General features: G+C 45.9%; 1 protein-coding gene across 4 annotated transcripts in view; it reads left to right on the plus strand.

Moving 5' to 3' along the window:
* The first annotated feature begins 3438 nt into the window (after positions 1–3438).
* The window catches only part of LOC107996894 (homeobox protein SIX3), a 46850-nt gene continuing 36721 nt past the window's right edge, over positions 3439–13567 (plus strand). Inside the window, exons 1-3 of one of the 4 annotated variants that reach the window (XM_062071130.1) lie at positions 3439–3905; positions 4258–4950; positions 5017–5180. In XM_062071130.1, coding sequence (XP_061927114.1) covers positions 4537–4950; positions 5017–5180 — 578 coding nt within the window. In that variant the 5' untranslated portion in view covers positions 3439–3905; positions 4258–4536. Of the gene's footprint in view, positions 3906–4257; positions 5181–13567 lie in introns of all 4 variants that reach the window. The other 3 variants (XM_062071127.1, XM_062071128.1, XM_062071129.1) reach the window with 3 other exon arrangements.

The following is a 13567-nucleotide window of genomic DNA, read 5'->3' on the forward strand; positions in this document are numbered from 1 at the left end:
TAGTCTACCGTCGCCTATGCAACTGTACGAACGTGCATTCGTCGCTTTCCCTACTAATGCGCGCAATCAGAGGAATTTATCCATTAGACGGGACGATTAATTGTTTATTATTCGCGGGAATTAAAGGCAAGGTCCAGATCGACCAAGAATTCTTTAAACGCGTCTCGTCTATTAGTCGAAGATTAAAAATTTTCTGCAAACTACCTGCGATGTACCTCGTTTTAATTAATCCTGTTATTCGTGCTTTTATACCTTACTTTCGAAATAAAATCGATATAGGAATAAAAAATTACAAATGTTAACTACGATTTTATTACATTGTTTATATATGTAATCTCAATTCGAAACGTTGATTCATGGACCATCGAGCGCAAACGTATTTATTAATCATTAGTATATCTGACAATATACGTTCGATCAAATAGAAATCCACTCGATCATCAATCAAACAAACATCAATGATTGGTATTTAATAGCGGCGCAAGTCTATTTGCAACAGTCTGTCTGTTAATAAAGCGATTTATTGGCAGGTATCAGAAAGAATGGTCATCGTCGTATCGAAAATTCGATAATCGTCCATTTACAAATCTGGTTAAAACGAATGGATCGAAATTCGTATCTTCGGGCAGTGTGATTCGTAAGGAGCGAGATATAAATTGGAATTGGAAGAAACGCAAGAAAACGGAGAAAGAGGAATCTTAAAGAGCACAAGATGAGATGATATCATCGTGTCGTTGATTGGAAAGAATAGAATAAAACCACCGCCAGTCGGAGGATAATCGAGTCCTATAGGTATTTACCAACTTTCGAATTTACTGGTCGGTCAGTACTCTCGGCAGGGGACTGTTAGTCTTTATTGTCTCCTCTCCATCTAATTGACTGTACATTGTCGAGAATTTTCTTGGGGAAAACCCAAGCTTCGCACTTTTCAAGGATCCACCGGTGTGAAACATGTGTTTTGGATTTGAATAAATCATTTTCTAGAAACATAGCAAACCGATTTTTAACGCTTTCAGGAGAATGGAGAAGAATTCGTTCCGCTCGTAAATTATCTTTTCCAAATCTCATCTCCTCCGTCGATTATCCATCTTCCATTACAGATTCGTAGCTAAAAAAAATATTCGAAATCGATCAGACGTGTATCTCTCTGTCCGTATACCTACGGACACGACGAGAACCTGAAGAAAGGCGCAGATCCTCCCTCTTATCTATTTTAACCATTTTAATTGTCATTCAACATTTTCCAACTTCACTCTCAATTACAAAACACTGCAATTATAACTTGTAACAGGCACAGATTTAAATATTTAACGAAGTCGACGCGTTCCCGTTCCCACGAGACATCAATCGAGCTCTCCGACGACAGGACGAAGAATTAATTATTTTTCATATTTATCGAGGAGACCGATAATGCATCCTTGCGTCCTTTCGTCGAACGAAAACGTAAATTGGCCGGTGTGAAAGTGGTTGCGAGCGATAAAAACGATCGACGAGCGAGCAAGAGGAAACGCGATTTAACGCGGCCAGGTTTGAATCGGGGTCAAAGTGGTAGGCTGGGGAAAATGGCATAAATTTACGTAGACTCCTCCGGTAACAAAGTCGCGTCATTATCCGGCTCTAATGCTATGAGAGCTGTATTGTCGCGTAGCTAGATTACACGAGGCGATTTCGTGTCACGGTTACTCTGAAAATTTGCACCGCCGGTAACCCTCCCCTCCCCTCTTCGAGCCCCCTCCCCGCGTCATGCGCGCCGGGGTAGGCTATCGAGTAATGACTGTTATACGAATCGACGTTGCGCAGACGGATGGATGGCGGATCGTAACGTAACGCAGGTAGCAGGCAGGGAAGCAGGGCGGTGTGTTTCGTGCGTTTCGATAAAAACTATCGATAATCCAGCTTTTCGCTATAATCCGATTTAACTAGGGCCAATGTCGTCCTCCTCCTCCTCCCGACGACAACGAGAACGAGACCAAACGAGACGGCGAGCGAACGGCGATTCATCGACGAATCGAGAATTATTATATTTCCTTCCTTCCGTTTCGTCGGACCGGCTAACAAACTTATCGAGCAACGAATATTCGCGATTGTTCGCTTCTCCATTCTCGAGAAGAATTTACTTAATTACATTTAAGATAATTCGTCGAAAACGCAGGCGTTCGAGGATTTCGTCGGATCGTTTCATCAATCTTTTAACGTGAGTCGGTGTTAAAGGAACTGTGGAACTGTAACGCGCGAGTTTCTTTGAGGATAAACGAGGAGGAAGCGCGGTGAAAAAGAGGTTGGTAAAGAGGCTGGCGACCAATATTGGCGAGGAAGGAAGGAAGGAAGGAAGGAAATAGACACGTCGGCCTGGATACGTCAGAGTTACAAATCGGAATATTTATCACGAGACTGAAGCTCCTGCGGCGGCTGTGCGCTCGATAAAACGCGGAGACGCCTTCGGCGCCGTCGCGCGTCCTCGGCTTCTCGATACGCGTGCACCTGTCGTCTTGACGAGAAATGAAATCTAGTCGCGTGTCGATAAAGGGCTTCTATCCGTATTGCCCCGATACGATCGAGATAGAAATTCTGTCCAAGTTCCAAGAATGGAAAATGGAGCGAGAATTCCTTCGCGGTTCAACGTCCTCGGTGCGCTCCGTTTTAAAGGAAGACTCGGTTAAAATTAAAATTCTCTCTGTTTGAAGAAAAAAAAGAAAAAAAAAGAAGAAGAAACACGAACTTCAACTCCAAAACGCGATATCCTAAAAAACACCCCTTTCGCGAGTCTCGCGTTCCCGATTCGTTGGAAGATCGAGAAGAAAGAAAGAGAAAGAAAAAAAATCGAATCCCTTCGAAATGGAATCGCGACAAACGAGTTTCGTATCAGCGTTGGGAAACGAGGGAAGGCACGTCGCGGGGGCGACAAACGTAGAGGCGGAAAGCCCGAACGGACCTTAGCTCGGCCGTGGTGCACGAAAACGAGAGCGGTGAGCCTCGGTCGAAAGCAGCTCGTCGAGAGATCACGGCAGCAGGAGCAACAGAAGGTACGGAACGGCAGCAGGAACGGCAGCGGTTGAACGTGGGGATCATGCCTTCGCGTTTCCCCGTTCCTCGCTTCCTCCCCACTTCCCTTCCACGCCGGCATCGATCGTTCTCACTCTCCTCGTTCTCCGTCTCGCTCGGTTCTCGGTTCGCGAGCGAGAGGGAGGGGGGGCGTGAGAGACGTCTCTGGCGGGAGCATTCGCGGATCCGTGGCACGGGAGGACGGGCGAGGGAGCGCGGGGAGAGGGCGCGAAGGGTTGGGGAGTGGGGTGGGGGCAGCGTAGCTGGTGGTGGGGAGGTGGCGAACAGTGGTGGCGCGGTGGTGGCACGTGGAAGGGATAATTAAACGGACACGAACGTGAACACGGACACTGGTGTACGGAAGGACGAAGAAAGGTTGCCATGGCGACGTGGATGGGATCCGGCCAATCCCGGTATGGCTGGTGGGCGTGGCCTGTACATTGGCCCCCCGAGCGCCGTGCACCCGTCTCTTTTTCTCCAGCTACCCCTCCGCGGTGGGACGTTGCCGGGGCAGGGAGAAAGGACGAGGACACGGGCGAGGGAGTGGGAGAGAGAGAGAGAGGGAGTGAAAGAGAGGACGAGGTAGAGGTAGGTCGCAAGAGCCGGCGGGACTACCCGGTTGCAACGGGCGCGTACAAACGTATCATGCTGGGTAGGGCCGGTGCCGAGATGCCGGCTTGTAAACGAAACCAGTTTGCTATCCGATACGATCCAGGCAACAGCGGCCTCGCGTGATATCCCCACGGCCGAGGAGAACGTCAGCGTGCGCTTTTCGCCCGATGTGACCCCGGAGGATATCTAGCTGGAGAACTCGGCATCGGGGCTCACCTGACGCATACCTGCTCGGGGGTGAGATTCAGTCGGTGAGAGGCGAAGCGGCGAACAACCAGCCCATCGGTCACTCTCGTTCCGAAAGTCAACCCCGTTCCGAGATTTTATCCGAGATCTTCGAATAATCGATAGTGCGGCAACATTTTCGGCAGGCTCGAGATTAGAATAGGAACGGACTTAGGGGACGATCAGGATCGAGGATCGAAGCGATTTCGTCGAGAAACGGGTTTCATTTCGTCGACGAAAATTCGATCGAGTGACTTCGAATCCTGTGCTCCGTACCGATATTCGAAACGATATATATATATATACATATATATATATATATGTATATATATATATATGTATATATATATATACACATATATATATATCATAATTCAGTGTCGTATTCCGTATTGCCGTGAAGTGATGACGTACGTATTGATCGAGTGATCGAGGAGAGTAACGGGGGAGTAATGACAACCGTTGGAGACGGACGGAAGACACGATGAGAAGCGCGAAGAGCAAACACAAATCGAGTCGGATAATTTCTTGAGCCCGATTGAGAGGAGGAGAGGAGAACGGTGACATCGATGCTTTGAAGTAGATCCTGTTGGCGCAGACACGGAGCATAAGTGGATCCTGGAGCGGGAAGGATCTTGGACAATCGAGACGGAAGAGATGTCAGCCGTAGCACCAGCGGGGACCGGTGCCACGGCACCCTCCGCCAACGGTCCAATCGTACCTGCTCCGGTTTTTGCATTGCCAACGTTATCGTTCACCGTCGGCCAAGTCGCCACCGTGTGCGAAACCCTGGAAGAGAGCGGGGACATCGAGAGGCTGGCGAGGTTCCTTTGGAGCCTTCCAGTCGCGCATCCCAACATCCAGGAACTGAATCAAAGCGAGGCTGTGCTGAGAGCAAGAGCTATCGTCGCTTTCCACTCGGGACATTACAGAGAATTGTACGCCATACTGGAGAGGCACAAGTTCACCAAGGATTCCCATGGTAAACTCCAAGCGATGTGGCTGGAAGCGCATTACCAGGAAGCCGAGAAGCTTCGAGGAAGGCCCCTAGGCCCAGTGGATAAGTACAGGGTTAGAAAGAAATTTCCATTACCGAGGACGATCTGGGATGGGGAACAAAAGACTCATTGCTTCAAGGAGAGAACCAGATCGTTGTTGAGGGAGTGGTACCTCCAGGATCCGTATCCGAATCCCGGGAAGAAGAGGGAACTCGCCGCGGCGACGGGCCTTACGCCGACACAGGTTGGTAATTGGTTCAAGAACAGGAGGCAAAGGGATCGTGCTGCCGCAGCAAAAAATAGGTACGTCTTCTGCGGAATTTCATTCACTTGCCGTTTCATTTATATTGTGATCGCGAGATTAATTGATAATTCTCGTCAAAGAAAAAAAAAAAATGAGCACAATTGAAAGTAAGATAAAACCGAATCTAGATTACTTTCTAGAAATTCGTAAAAATTATATTTTTAGAAAGGTAACGAAATAAACGATCGTTGAGATCGCGCGATCACAAGTGAATTTTATATATATATATATAAAACTCGAAGAATTGGAAATCTAAAAGGGATTTCGCAATTTTCGCGAGAGATCAAAAGTGATTTAACGAGAGGAATTTTACCTGTACGTTTCGATTGCGGTTGGTCGCGGGAGGACACGAAAGTTTTGTTCATTAAGTAGCGTTTAATGGAAGTTAATCGCGAAACGATTAGTGGTTTAGATCCCTTCAGCCGGATTGTTGTGCCGTATCCTCGGCAAACGAGCCTTTGTGCCTTGTGTCCCAAGGTCCCCGCGTGGAGGGTCGCGTAATTTCATTTTGACGTCCGACGGAGGGTCGCTGCCGTCGGGCGTACAACGATTTTCGAATTACGTCTTTCAAATTGTATTTCGTCGATGCTTTCCTCTCCTTTCGTTCCGTGGATAGGCGTTCTCTGCATAGGCGAGTCCTTCCCAAATCGACTCTGAACACCATCCCAGTCAATTTCGTAGCGCTTTACGTTTGAAAACGGGACGTGAAACGAGTTCTCAGAATGATGTAACCGTTTCCATCTTTCTCTACCTTTGACAAATATTAATTCTAACTGTCGTCTATCTATCTGTCGTTTAATCAAATTAACCTAAGAATTTTAAACCATTGAAAATCATTTAATTTTCGCACGCGATAAAATTTTGTTGGAAAAAATTATAAAAATTAATTTAACGTGTTACGTGAATCAGTGAAATGAGAAAATAATACGTAAAGATTACGTAAAGTTAATTAGGATGTAGGATTATCATAATTGTCGAGACATATTTCGAATACCGCTATTAAAATAAAAGAAAGGAAAATAATAATCCGACCCAACCTCGATTAGTCACGACTGATCGTCGCTAAGAGGTCGACGTTCGAGCGACTGGATCGTGGAAGAAGAGGAAGAAGAAGAAGTGGTTGCACCACCTGTCGTTTCGATTCGAAGCATCTCGAAAGAACACCTCCAGGTAACGTCTGGTGGCAGTACTGTTGGATTGTTCCCCGTAAATGAATAGCGCCACTATTGTCTCCCTTACAAGGAAATTTTACACTGGGTTTTCCCCAAGCTTACGAATCCGTCTTTCTCCAACGGACGTTTCACTTGCTCTTCATTTTCTTCTTCGTCGTTCAACACTCAAGTACGGTCCTGAATTTCTTCTTTGATTTACGACTTTAGGGAAGGAGGACCATAAGTTTTACGAGGATTGTATATTTCATTCGAGTACGCGCATGTTGCGCAGCTCCACGTGTGCGAAAACGTTTTGCGAAGACATATATGCGAGTTAGAATTGGAGAGCGCGTGTGTTGAAGTTAGCGTAGGGGAGTCTGAAACGCTCGACGATTGAATCTTTTTTGTTTGCGCGGTAACAAGATGTTTTGAAATTTTTACGCGACGCGAGGAAGAGGATCGATTTCGAAGATCGACTCGAAAATGATAGAGAAACACCGCGTTTACAATTTCGTTTCAAAACGCGTTGACTGTTAAGTTTGTAAATACATTCTCTGTTTCTGCTTATATCGATATTTATAAATAATCGGCGATATCCCGATTTGTTTCGTGTCATCGATACAATGTTACGTTCTCTTTCATACGTTGTTGATTTTCGTATCGGCTGAGTCTTTCATTCTACGTTTGATTACAATTAGGTAAATGAAATTAAATTTCAAAATAAACATTTCAATTTTTTTTCTATTAATTCGTAAAACTTATGCTCATAAAAAACATGTTTGCTATATATCCATTTACAAATTATTCCAATCGAATGAAATTGGAATATAAGTAAATAAAAAGTTAATGACTGGAATCAAATTGTAATATGGCCTATATTCAATAGATACATAATCTACGCAACGACACTTTTACTTGAGTTTAAACTTTATAATGCGCTAAATAGATTTTTAAATTCTTATCTCTTCCAAAAACGAAACCTCTATATTTTTTGCTCTCATTTTCTCGACAAGTCATCGTCGTTAATTTGCAAGCCCAATTTCTCCGTTAATTGATACATCTTCAAGCAGAAAAGATTTCCTTTTCCAAAATTTGTGAATCAAATTTACTTTCACACGGAGACCGATACGAAACAAGGGTTGTCGCGTCCGTTTTTTCTGCCGTGGAAATTTTATTTTCGAGAAGAAGAACCTCGAGAACGAAAATTTGTTTTAAAATAACGGATCGTTTTATTTGCAAATGAATTGGTCGATTTATTGCTTTTTTCTCTCTCTCTGCCATTTCGAAAGCTGTAAAGTAAATTCGCTGGTTCTAAAATCGTCCCGACCCAGATTCTCGGTCGTGCGCGGACATCTGTAATTACTCTGCCCTGAATGAAGTCATTAATAGTTATTACCTACGTCTATGCTGTAATTGATATATCGTTAACGGTCAAGGATCGTACGACTATACTGGTCTAATTGATCTTGATGAGGCCGCGCAACGGGAAAAAGATTACACGTTTCAAGCGTTGCGCCGTCTCTACTCTCTCTCTGCATCCAGATCCATTTTCTTACCGTTTAAACACCCTAGGAATTCTAGTAATTTCGCAATTTGCATTTGGATACCCGTTTTCTAATTGCTCCCGCCGTATTCAATAGCGATGATTTTGGCCAAATTAGTGGATGGTAGAGAAATTAGCTTTGCTTAGTGATCGAGCTATTGCGCTGCATTTCAAAGTAGACGAGCCCGATTGCAAATCGGACGCCTTCTTCGATTCTCGATTAACGTTTCAAACTTATCCCCTTTTCATCCCCCCTTCCAACTTTCCAACCCTTTTTCGAACTTTCGAACCGCAAATCGACCGCAATTACCCGACGTTTCGCTGCATAAAAACACAGCTAGCAACACAATTGGACACTTAAAATATTTCAAGTGCTGGTAACAAAAGTGCGCGCAACTCGGTTCCTCCCTGTATCCTGGATTGAAAAGGAGAGTTCGTTCAAAGAAGAGAAAACGGACCAATTAACGGAGAGGGGGGGAAAAAATGTCAGGGGAGGGTGAGTCTCCGCGATTCGTTATGGATTTGCAAAGAAATTCGAGATGCTCGGATGACCAATTCTCTTTACCTCTCCTCCTCCGATACAACGTCTGTGTATTCTAGTCAGGTTATCCGACAATGGCCGTGCCCTCCCCCCCGTACCTATCGTTACCCCCGGCGTAACGACATTCCGTTCCTGGCCTCGAGCCACATTTTCCTGCACGTAATCCCGCGAATCCCCCGGACGAATCCACCTCCGCTTCCCTTACGTATCCACGTCCTATATATATATGTGTGTGTATAATACACACACGCACATGTACATATACATCTGCACACGAGAAACGGAAAACCGGGAAAACGGAACGCGGAAAAGCATCGGCTGGCTTCTCTAAAAAAACATCGATTCCCGGTATTGAACTCGACGCCCGTACGCATCTATACCGCCGTTACCCCTCCCCCTTTTCTCGCTCCCTTTCTCTTTTTTTTTCCTCCTTTCCTTCTCGCCTTCCCACTTGTCATCGAACGCGAGCGCGGAAACATTCCTCTCCTCCCCGCACGCAACACATTTCCACCACATGAATTACCCATAAACCCCTCTTGGAACAAACCGATAAACCGAAAGCGGAGAAACGCGTTGTATCCCTTTCCCGCAAAAGAGAGAGAGGGAGAGTGTCCATCATCGATTTTAGATTTTGGTTCCTCGAATCGGAGAAACGATTAAAACGTTATTACCTGGTACCAGTATTGCCGTAACGCGCAGGATGGAAACAGGAAAAAGACGATACACTCTCTCGTTATACTACGTGTATATATATATATATATATACGTTGCAGAGGACAGGTCCGTGGAACGCTATCGCAACGCGAAATTCCCTTAGCGATGCATTTTCAGCATCGGCACAGAGGTAATACACGCGGCAATGTCTCTCCCTCTCTCTTCCTGGTGTATACGTATGTATAGTCGTCGTTATTTCGCTCGGGGTGGGTTAGGTGGTAGACACTGTAGACAGGATACAGTGCCCGCCCCGAGGATCCTGGAAGGTCCTTTCAGGAACGTCGATCCGCATACTACCAGCCTCGCGGTATATTTTCGCGGTCCAGCGAGCGAGTTATTCAATATGCTCAACCCCGAAAGCCCCGGAGCAATCTCCGTGCTCGCACGTACTTGCATATATATATATACACACCTATGTATCTTGTCTGAACCTCACCCTGCCTCTGTATGCGTGTGTGTGTGTACACGACGAGAAACGACGTATGCTCGTCTCTATGTAGAAGCTATATATATATATATATATATTACGGGGACGAAGCTGGGACACGTACGTTCCGTCTGCTGGTACTCCCCGCTACATGAGCGCGCAATCGGTCACGTTCTAAACCGCGCTACGTTGCGGCAACTTGCAGATCGGGAGAAGTTCGCATTCGAATCGGGTGTATAAGCGTGTTTCGCTCGAATAATTTTGATAAACCGGGCAGAATAGGGATAAATGCGGTAAATTTCGGGATGGATATTGTGGCGGTCGGGTCTAAGGGGATTCTCGTTCGTTAGTTTCCACTCATCTCTTTTCTGCCCTTGTGGGACTTGAAATAGAGCGGTGAATGAAGTTTATAAGAGAGAAGTTTGGAGATTTCTTTTAGTCTGGACAGAGATATTAGTATCGAAATCGAAATATCAGCTGTTTACAAAATAGGTTGTGCAGAATCTGTCTGAGATTTGAAACAGAGTAGTAAATTTTAGTTTCTATTAATCTGGATACGAATTAGAGGTATTCGTATCATAGATATAGGCCTATTGATAGAATAGGGATATTGTCGATCGAGTTTAAAGGTTTAAGTTTCCATTCATTTCATTTTGTTTGGGCTTGAAGTAGTAGAGTAAATTTTAAGAGAAAAGTTTAGAGATCGATTAGTTTGTTTTAATCTATATATATATATATATATAGAAAGAGATATCGAACTTGAAATATTTATAAAATTATAGAAAGACATCATCATCGAAGGTTAAATCTATTTCAAAAAAAAAAAAATTCACGTTATACCGAGTCAAAGAAAATGGTGTCCAATTTTCCAAGATATCCGCGAAACGGATAGACGAATTCGACGTTGCCCGCAAACTGCACAAAAAGCTTCCCTCGAACGCAAATTTTCGGTCGCGCGATAAACGCGCGTTAGATCGAAGGAGAGATGTAGCTCTTACAGGAGTGGCATAGGGCTTTTCATAGGGATGCCGGTGAAGGTAGAGGGGATAACCACCTCAACAACCCTCCGCGTTGGCGGCTTTTCGGGGGTGGCTTAGCTCGAGCGTGTTTCACCTCTCCTCTCTCGCTGTTGCCTTCGCCTCTGAAGTTATCAGATTTTGATAAAGTCCCCGGTGTATTAGAGACCGGGGCGCTGTTTGCGTTTCCACGCGGATCCTGTCTGGCTGCCACCTCGTTCGCTCCACCCTCCCTCGTCCTCGCTCTTTCCTTCTTTCTTTCTTTCTTTCTTTCTTTCTGCTTCTGTTCCATCAGGAATCCACGGGGTGCCGGTTGTTGTTGCCTTTCTTTCTTTGTGATCGACCAATTCATCGGCGGCGCGAGATGCCATTTCTTTTCTCTTCTACTTGGACTGAAAGAGGGTGCGAATGAAATTGGTCGTTACAAGCACGCGTGTATCCCAACCTCCGAGATTATTTTCCTTAATGAAAACTCCTTTGATCGCTCCTTTCTCCTCGTCGTCGTCGTCGTCGTCGTCGTCGTGTTCCGCAGAGATTTCGATTAGCCAACGATTGAGATAATGTCGCCGATTCCGCGGCGCTTAAACGCCAAAGAATTCCACTTTAATTTTCAATAAGCAGCGTAAAGAGTGGCCGCGGAGGATTTATGACCGCTTCCTGAAGCCGAGCCTCCGCAGCAATCATTATCGCGAGAATACCTGTTGGCTCGTTCGCTCACGTGACCGTGCGTCAGTCAGACGCATCTTCTCCTCCGTTATCTTGATGACCTTAAACGTGAAAGGAGACTGCAAGAAGAGACTCGCGAATGTCATCGCGAATATGTACGTTGCGCAATCTTGGCTCTCGATACGAGGAAGAGAAGAATGGGAGAAGGGGAGAAATGAAAAGAGAAAGAGGGAGAAGAAACACGTTGTCGCCGATGTGTCTTTAGGAACGACAGCTGTTCGACGAAACGGACAGAATTCCGGTTTAAAACCACGTAGGCTGCTACCCACGCGGTCAAATCACCGATGTTTCTTCCTTCACCTCGGGTTAATCGGGTTCCGAGCGCTAGCCAAATCACGTAATATCCCTCTGTTCTTAATATTCCTTGAAAATAAACTAAGAGTCGGATTGTCGGAAGGAATATTTTTCGTGCCTCCGAAAGTGGCAGAGCAACCTCGAAACGGGAGAGTCGATCGTTTAAGAAACACGAGAAATCTGTCGACGACATTAACGATAATAATAACGAGAATAAAGCGGAGAGAGGAGCACGCGAATCGGAAGAGGGAAAGGCGAGGGAGCCGAAAAGGCATCGCGTACGACGTGGCGAAAAAAGGAAGAAAAGAAAAAGGAGAGAAGGAAAAAAAAGCAGAGGAGAGACAAAGGCAATGATTAATTCCACGTTGGATGTCCAGGATCATTAGCGGCAGACTGCCATGACACCTGCTCGCACGAGCCCTTCGTGATAGATTACCATGGCCAGCGACGGAGGGAAGAGGGGAGAGAAGGAGAGATGATCTCGCGGCCGGATCGTCCACGCCGGTTACTAATGATTCCGTATTTCGACGTATTCTGAGCGATATTCAGGAAGCCACGGGGAAGAAAACGGGGTATTACGAGGCGGCCTCTCGGGGTGGCCACGGAATTCGCGTGGCAGCTTTTTGTCAAAGCCTGTCACGATGTAACGTGATTGATGGTGCAACGGTGGCACGGTTCAAAATCACGTAGAAATTCGTGTTCTCGCGCCACGTGAACGAAACCGCCGGGAAAAACGGTGAATTAATAAGGCAGAGAGATGGCGGTGGCCGTCGTAATTAAACGGCAGCTAAAACGCGATCGCATTAGAGGCGTTGTTAATTGTCGCGGCAAGGCTAGTTGAAGGATTCGCTCGAAAGATCGAATCTTCTCATCGCCAATCATTTTCCATCTTCTAATGCACCTTCACCTTAAACCCACACTTTGCTCTCATCAACAATCCTTAACGTTTCCTCGATTTTATCTTACTTTCTCGTTTCTCGAATCTCGTTTTCGTGATTCATTCGCGCGAATTCTTTGAAATAGTTCCAAATAAGTCAGATTAATTCGAACCGATATACTCCACCACTTCTTCTTATAACTCGAAATACAAAAACACTTTCTTCGAAACGCTATATCGAATAAACGTTGTAACATCGGAATTAATTTATGAAATAACCATTTTACCGTTACGTTGCGGAAGAGTTATCCTCTCCACCTTTACCGCCTCTTCGAACATTCTTCAAACTCCAACCCCACGAGAGGCCTTATTCCTTGTTCCACGTCGCGCGCGCGTCACCCGAACATCTCGTTCCCTTCGTTCGGCAATCCGGTCGACGACGTAATTAGACGACACCAGTGACAGAGTGGAGGAAACGTAGTAGGTGTTGGTAATTGACGCGGTGGTGTTCCGCTGTCACTTGTTTCCGTGACGATCGCTTTTTGTTTCGCCGCGGACCAAGGCGAAGCGGCCGAGCCCCGGTCACTGTTTTCACGCCATCGCCATGGGGGTTCCCCTTCGTGCGCACGCACACACACACACACATAGGTGTCGTGTGGATATATAGAAATATAGGTGAGAAGGAGAGGGGGCGAACTCGCAGGAGGGCGGCATTTCGGCTCGAAATATTAGGGGTGAGATATTGGACCGCAACCTACTAATTCGTAGGATGATATCGATTCGGACACGGAATCGTTCGGGTGACGTGCATCCGGCAATTTCTCTCGTTTCGTGTACCGTTCACCCTCCTCCCTCTTCCATCCCCAGGTATCCTGCGGTTAATGCCTCAGACAAAGGTTGGACGGAACCTTTGTCCCCGTTAGACACGAGATTCGAAGCGAGAATTTGATCGAAGATCCCGTTTCGTGACGGATACCTATACCGATACGGTGGAAATCGTTCGATTCGATCTTTATTACGTCTCCTCTTTATATATCGTGGCGCATATCGTGATATTATACATCGTCGAGCGAGAGAAAGAGAGAGAGAGAGATGAA

This window comes from Apis cerana, linkage group LG2, assembly GCF_029169275.1.
Source record: "Apis cerana isolate GH-2021 linkage group LG2, AcerK_1.0, whole genome shotgun sequence".
NCBI lineage: Eukaryota > Metazoa > Arthropoda > Insecta > Hymenoptera > Apidae > Apis > Apis cerana.